This window comes from Psammomys obesus, unplaced genomic scaffold (genome assembly GCF_907164565.1).
Source record: "Psammomys obesus unplaced genomic scaffold, mPsaObe1.curated_primary_1811, whole genome shotgun sequence".
NCBI lineage: Eukaryota > Metazoa > Chordata > Mammalia > Rodentia > Muridae > Psammomys > Psammomys obesus.
In genome coordinates, this window is record NW_026591598.1 from 13,732,121 (window position 1) to 13,738,120 (window position 6,000).

The 6,000-nt window shown below is 51.2% G+C and overlaps 1 protein-coding gene across 1 annotated transcript in view; it reads left to right on the plus strand.

Annotated features, from left to right (window-relative positions):
* Myom3 (myomesin 3) overlaps positions 1-6,000 on the plus strand; it is a 47,010-nt gene that overhangs the window by 21,366 nt on the left and 19,644 nt on the right. Inside the window, exons 15-19 of the mRNA XM_055611001.1 lie at positions 1,828-2,002; positions 2,486-2,607; positions 2,946-3,133; positions 3,359-3,485; positions 4,788-4,966. Coding sequence (XP_055466976.1) covers positions 1,828-2,002; positions 2,486-2,607; positions 2,946-3,133; positions 3,359-3,485; positions 4,788-4,966 — 791 coding nt within the window. The remainder of the gene's footprint in view (positions 1-1,827; positions 2,003-2,485; positions 2,608-2,945; positions 3,134-3,358; positions 3,486-4,787; positions 4,967-6,000) is intronic.

Below are 6,000 nucleotides of genomic sequence, written 5' to 3' on the forward strand. Positions count from 1 at the left end.
ATTCTGGGCTTTGCCAATGAATGGTTTGTGAAGGAAGTAAAGAGGGAAGAAAGGGAGGAAAGAAGAAGGGAAGGAGGTCAGTAGGAAATGTCTCTCTCCCCATGACTCCCTCTGGGGGTCAGTGTAGTGAGCACCAGGGTCATCAGATTCTACCCACCCATTCATGCATCTAAGATTCTGCCCATTCACACACACACACACACTCACCCATACATGCACACCCACCCACCCACCTACCCATACATACACACACACACACACACACAACTGCTGGGGCCTCCCCCGGGGCCTTCCCCAGCTTACGGTCATTGCTAACAGGTCGGCTAGTTGTGGAGATAAGGAGTTGGCAGCAAGGGAAGAGAGTGAGCCAGACTTGATGGCCACAGGAATCCTTGCAGCTCTGATTTTCAAGCACCTCTTCATTTATGCAGGTTTCACAGAACAAAGACAGAATGAGGATTATCCAAGTGACAGATTATCTGTTTGATTTTTCATTGTATGCCCAGGGTTACAAGTTCAGTCACGGTTGGGAAATACAAACAGAACTGTTTTTAGTGTTATTATCAGGCCTATAATTCCAATTTAAAGAATCTAAAGAATGTCTCATCTAAAGCAAACACATTTATTCTATGACAGCCTGCTTCTAGGCTGGCAATGATTGCTGTTTGAAAGCACTCCAGGCAAACAGAACATTTCTGAACCAGGCTTGTTATGAATAGCAAATACTAGTCCTAATCTTTTTCAAGTTTATTTTAGTCAATCTGTCTTATTTGCTGGGTTTCATGGAGTGTACCCTTCAGGGGTGTACCCTGTATGACCCCCTATCTTTAACGTACATTTTCAGAGAGCTCTAAGCCTATAACAAAAAGAGACCTTGACTCTGTAACCCAATCTCCCGGCCAGAGTTGGTCAATTGCCTCTGTTTACCCTTCAACAGTTAATGCTATTTGAGTTAGCTCAGGGGCAGGTACGTCAAAAAGATTCCTAGAGTAATGGCCTCACCTAGCAACGTGCTTCTCTGTGCTTAATGATCGCCAGGGCATAAGGAAGACTTCCAAATAATGGCCACATAAAGTTAATGTTAGGATTTTCCTAAAAAGACTCAGACATAATTTTTCTCAGGAAAAGACATAAAATGAATCATATCACAGAAAGTCCCCAAGAATGCAACACACAGAAACCAAAACCCAAAAGTTAGAGATAAAAGGGCAGCAACTGTAGCAACCCACTCAGCTCTGCTGGAACTGTGTCAGGCAGCTGTGCTGGCTTCATGACTCCAACGGATACGGCTGTGACACACACACACACACACACACACACACACACACACATACACACACACATCCATTCATCCATCTACCATACGTGCATGTATACCTCCATGCATACATACAAACAACCATTTGTCCATCCATTTAGCAAATCATGGAAGTCCCAACTCAAGCAACTCGGTCATGGCGAACCATGAAAATCAGTACAGAAGTTTCAAGAAAAGAAAATCAAGCTTGTTTTGTTTTCCTTTTGAAGAGTGATGCTAAGGGCTGGGTAAAGCTGTTTGGATTAGACAAGGGGGAGGGAGGGAAAGGGGAGAGGAACAGAGAGCAACTGACTGAGAAGATAAATGTAGTTCTTGAATGAGGAACAAGATGGCTTATAGGACGGGAGACTGAGTGTCAGACAACTCAGCTTGGGTGGTCCCTAAGCCCTGTAGCAGGTCTGAAATCTAGCCACCGCCTTGCCTGCTACGGAAGTCCTCCCAACCCCCAGCTGCTGCTCCCCCTCCTCACCTACAGAACTCAGTGTCCTCTCTCTGCTCCTGTTTTCCAGCGACTCTCCCTCCTCCAGCTCAAGTTCAAGCTTTCCGAGACACACAGACCTCTGTCTCCCTTACCTGGGAGCCTGTGGATGGGGGCGAGGAACTGCTGGGTTATTACATCTACTCCCGGGAGGCAGGGGCATCCGAGTGGCAGACGGTGAACAACAAGCCCATCCGGGACACCAAGTAAGCCTGTGTCACACGGTCCTGGCCAGGACAGCCCAGGCTGGTCACTGTTCTAGGTCCTTTCATGCAAATTGACTAGGCAGTCAGTGAACTGCGGGATCCTGCCTCTGCCCACACACATACAGCCTGAGCAGAGGTTACACACACACACACACACACACACACACACACACACACACACACACACATCCTAGAGACGGAGCTCACTTCCTCAGGCATGTGTCACACACATTCTATCAACTATGTCACCCCTCAGCCCCTCACCTTTGCATGTAGGTGATGGATTCTAGAAGAACGGATATTCCTCACAAGCCTAAGGACAACATCCTTCATGTGCTATTCCATCTGTCACTGTGAGATTGGGGCGGTGCTTTAGCCTAGAGCCTTCTACCCCGATCTCACTGGCGACCTTTTATCCCATAAGGCAGTTCACAGAGTGTCAGCTGTTTGGGCAGCCCTGACGAAGAACCTTTTCCCTCCCAGGTTCACGGTTCCAGGGCTGAGAACTGGCAAGGAATATGAATTTTGCATCAGGTCTGTCAGCGAGGCTGGGGTTGGCGAGAGCTCAGCTGCAACACAGCCCCTCAGGGTCAAGCAGGCTCTGGGTGAGTCCAGGGTCTCGCCAGCCTGCAATCTTCAGAGGAGCCTAGCCTGGGCAGGATCCAACACTCTTTGAGAGGAACCTTAGCTTTCTGCGCATCCTCTACTTCAGGGAGGAAGGGGCAGAGGCCATAGCGCATACTTGTCTCGGTGGGGAGTGGAAAGCCCCCGGGCCTCAGAGATCAGACTCCCAGACACCCTTTAAGGATGCAGACGCTTCTGGCTCAGAGAGGATGCCTAGATCTGGGTGGGCCCCCACAGGGGAGGCTCATAAGGCCCCTGGGGCCCCACTGCCTAATTCAACCACCCAGAGAGCCCTCTCCTCAGTCCCTGCCTCCCACAGCTACCCCCTCCGCCCCATATGACTTCGCACTCCTAACCTGCGGAAAGAATGAAATGGTCATCGGATGGAAGCCCCCCAAACGGCGTGGAGGTGGCAAGATCCTGGGCTACTTCCTGGACCAGCATGATTCCGAGGAGTCAGACTGGCACCCAGTCAGCCACCAGCGCATTCCAAGCCGGGTGTGCAAGGTGAGGCCGGACCGCGGCCACGGCCTCCATTACCACTGCTAGGCAAGGTGCAGAAAGCACGGTGCAGAAGCCCCCGGGTGTCCAGGCTCTGCCACCCAGGAGCCCCCGGAACAGCCATATTGGAAGCCCCTACCGGTCTCCTGCCCTGGCTGTCCTGCTGCCCTGATGAATCCCCTTTCTCTGCCCCAGCCTCAGCTTCCAGAGTCTGACTCTCTACCCCTGCAGGTCACCAGCCTTCGTGAGGGCCATTTCTATGAGTTCCGAGCCCGGGCAGTGAACTGGGCAGGTACTGGCGAGTTGTCGGCGCCCAGCAGCCTGTTCGAGTGCAAAGAGTGGACAATGCCCGAGCCAGGTGAGAGCCTGAGGGCCAGTACCCAGATTGGTCCCCAACCCTCCGTCGTCACACCATGAGCCTAAATGCCACTGCCTGCCCTGGGCATCCTGCCCTGGACATCCCACCCTGCTCTGTTGGTCCAGACCCCACATTCTGCAAAACCTGACCCTATCAACCCTGACACAGACTATGGTAAGCCTGCCCGAGGGGATCCCTAACCAGACCACCACTGTCCCCCCACCTTCTGACACCATCTGAACTCTTTCTGGCTAGATATTTCATTGACCCAAGGCCGAACTTGTCAGACCAGTTAGTTCCCAGCTCACCCAGGCCTTTTATTCGCCATCCACAAACCCAGGCCTAGACAAACGGGACAGTCAGCCACCCTGAACACTGTTCCTGGAACCTTACTGCCTCTCTCACCAATGAGCGTCCTAGGAAGAAACAGTCTCTGCCGCATCACCCTGTTTGTCTTAATTCTGAGTTCCACACCGAACCTTCCCCAGGTGCCGGCATGGCAGCATGTTGCCAGCCTGTGGGATGCCCTGGGTTTTACCAGCTAGGGTGCAATTGCAAGCAGCCAACATCAACCGGGTATTTGCTGTGTGGGTGCGTTCTCTGTTACTCTCTACAGCTCTGTATAATAAGAACCATTGTTGCCTCACTTTAGAGTAAGGAGACAGAAACACAGAGTTAAATAACCTCCCCCCCATCCCCATCACTGAAAAGGGTAGCGCTGGGAAGTGATCCTGGCAGTCTGGCTCCGTAGCTCATAACCTCAGCCTCCATCCTTGACGTAGAAGTGGCAAAAGTCTGGGAGGGTTCCATGCTGTCTCAGATGGGGGTGGGAAGCAGGGCGCAGTGGCGCACGCCTTTAATCCCAGCACTCAGGGAGGCAGAGGCAGGAGGATCCGATCGCTATGAGTTCGAGGCCAGCGTGGTGGTCTACAAAGTGAGTCCAGGACAGCCAAGGCTACACAGAGAAAACCTGTCTCAAAAAAAAAAAAAAAAAAAAAAAAAAAAAAAAAAAAAAAAAGACAGATAGGGCTGGGGAGGAGGTAATGTTGAGCATATTTCAAACAGTTAACCAAGCTTCAGGTCCAAGGTCAAGTGTTGTGCAACCAAGGCTGGCCAGGTCCCACTATCGCCAAGAGAGGCGCGCTTCCAATGATGACTGTCTGCCCAGCTTGCACACTGACTGCTCAGCTCGCTGCCCACCTGTCTGGCTAGAAAGCAGTGTAGACGGACAGTTGGCTAATGGCTGCCTGGCCGAACAACCCCATATCCCTGCCTATGATGAAACCTGTTTCATCCCCACAGGCCCCCCATATGATGTGAGGGTGTCTGAGGTACAGGCCACCTCCCTGATGCTGCAGTGGGAGCCGCCACTGTATATAGGAGCCGGGCCGGTCACAGGCTACCGCGTCAGCTTCCAGGAGAAAGGTTCCGAGGAGTGGAGACCGGTCACCCCGGATGCCACCTCCAGCACCCACCTCAGGGTGAGTTCCTGCCCCTGTCCTCCCCGTCACTGCATTCGGCAGAAGCGCACAGCAAGCTACACAGTTCTCAGCGAGCGCTTCTTTACTTCATAGCAGCAGAGGGAGATTGCCTTGCCCAGGGTCACACGGCGGTAGGTCTGGCTCGTGTGCAGAGACGCAAGGACAGTGGTTCGCACTTTTTATAACGGCAGAAGGTGGAGCTCCTGTCCTCGCTGCTAGACTGCTTCCGACTGCTTCCAACCAACACGTTGTTTCTCTTATCATCAAAAAATGACAAGGGGGCTAGAGAGATCATTTGGCATATAAGAACGCTGGCTCTGCTCTTCCAGAGAACCCAGGTTGAATTCCAGGCACCCACATGGTAGCTCTCAACTGTCTAACTCCAGTTCCAGGGCATCTGATGCATCTTCTGCCTCCATGGGCACCAGGCATACACAGATACACATACAGGCAAAACCTGAGCGCAATGGCCATGATTAATTATGCTATTTGCTAGTTAGGCTCAGGGGAAGGAGGTGATGGGAGATTTTTTAGATAGAATAGGAAAGATTCAGTAACAACTAAGAGGAATCAGAAGCAGAAAATGGCGACCAGACTATGTTAGGTCAAATCTACATTCACACAAACTTGATTTCCCTGAGGAAATATTAAACTGGGGTTGTCAAAAAGAGTGATACTAAGCTGGGTATGGCAGCAAATACCTCTAATCCCAGAACTTTAGAGATGGAGCTGGAGGATCCAGAGTTCAAGGTCAGCCAGGACTACATAGCAAGTTTGAGACTGGCTTGGGCTACATGAACCCCTAAAACAAAAATAAAATCACTCTAGATGGTGGTGGTGCCTGACTTTGATCTCAGCACACGGGAGGCAGAGGCAGGTGGATCTCTATGAGTTCTAGTCCAGCCTGGTCTACAGAGTGAGTTCCAGGACAGCCAGGGCTACACAGAAAAAAACCCTGTCATGACGAAACCTAGATCTATGGATAGGTAGATAGATAGATAGATAGATAGATAGATAGATAGATAGATAGATAG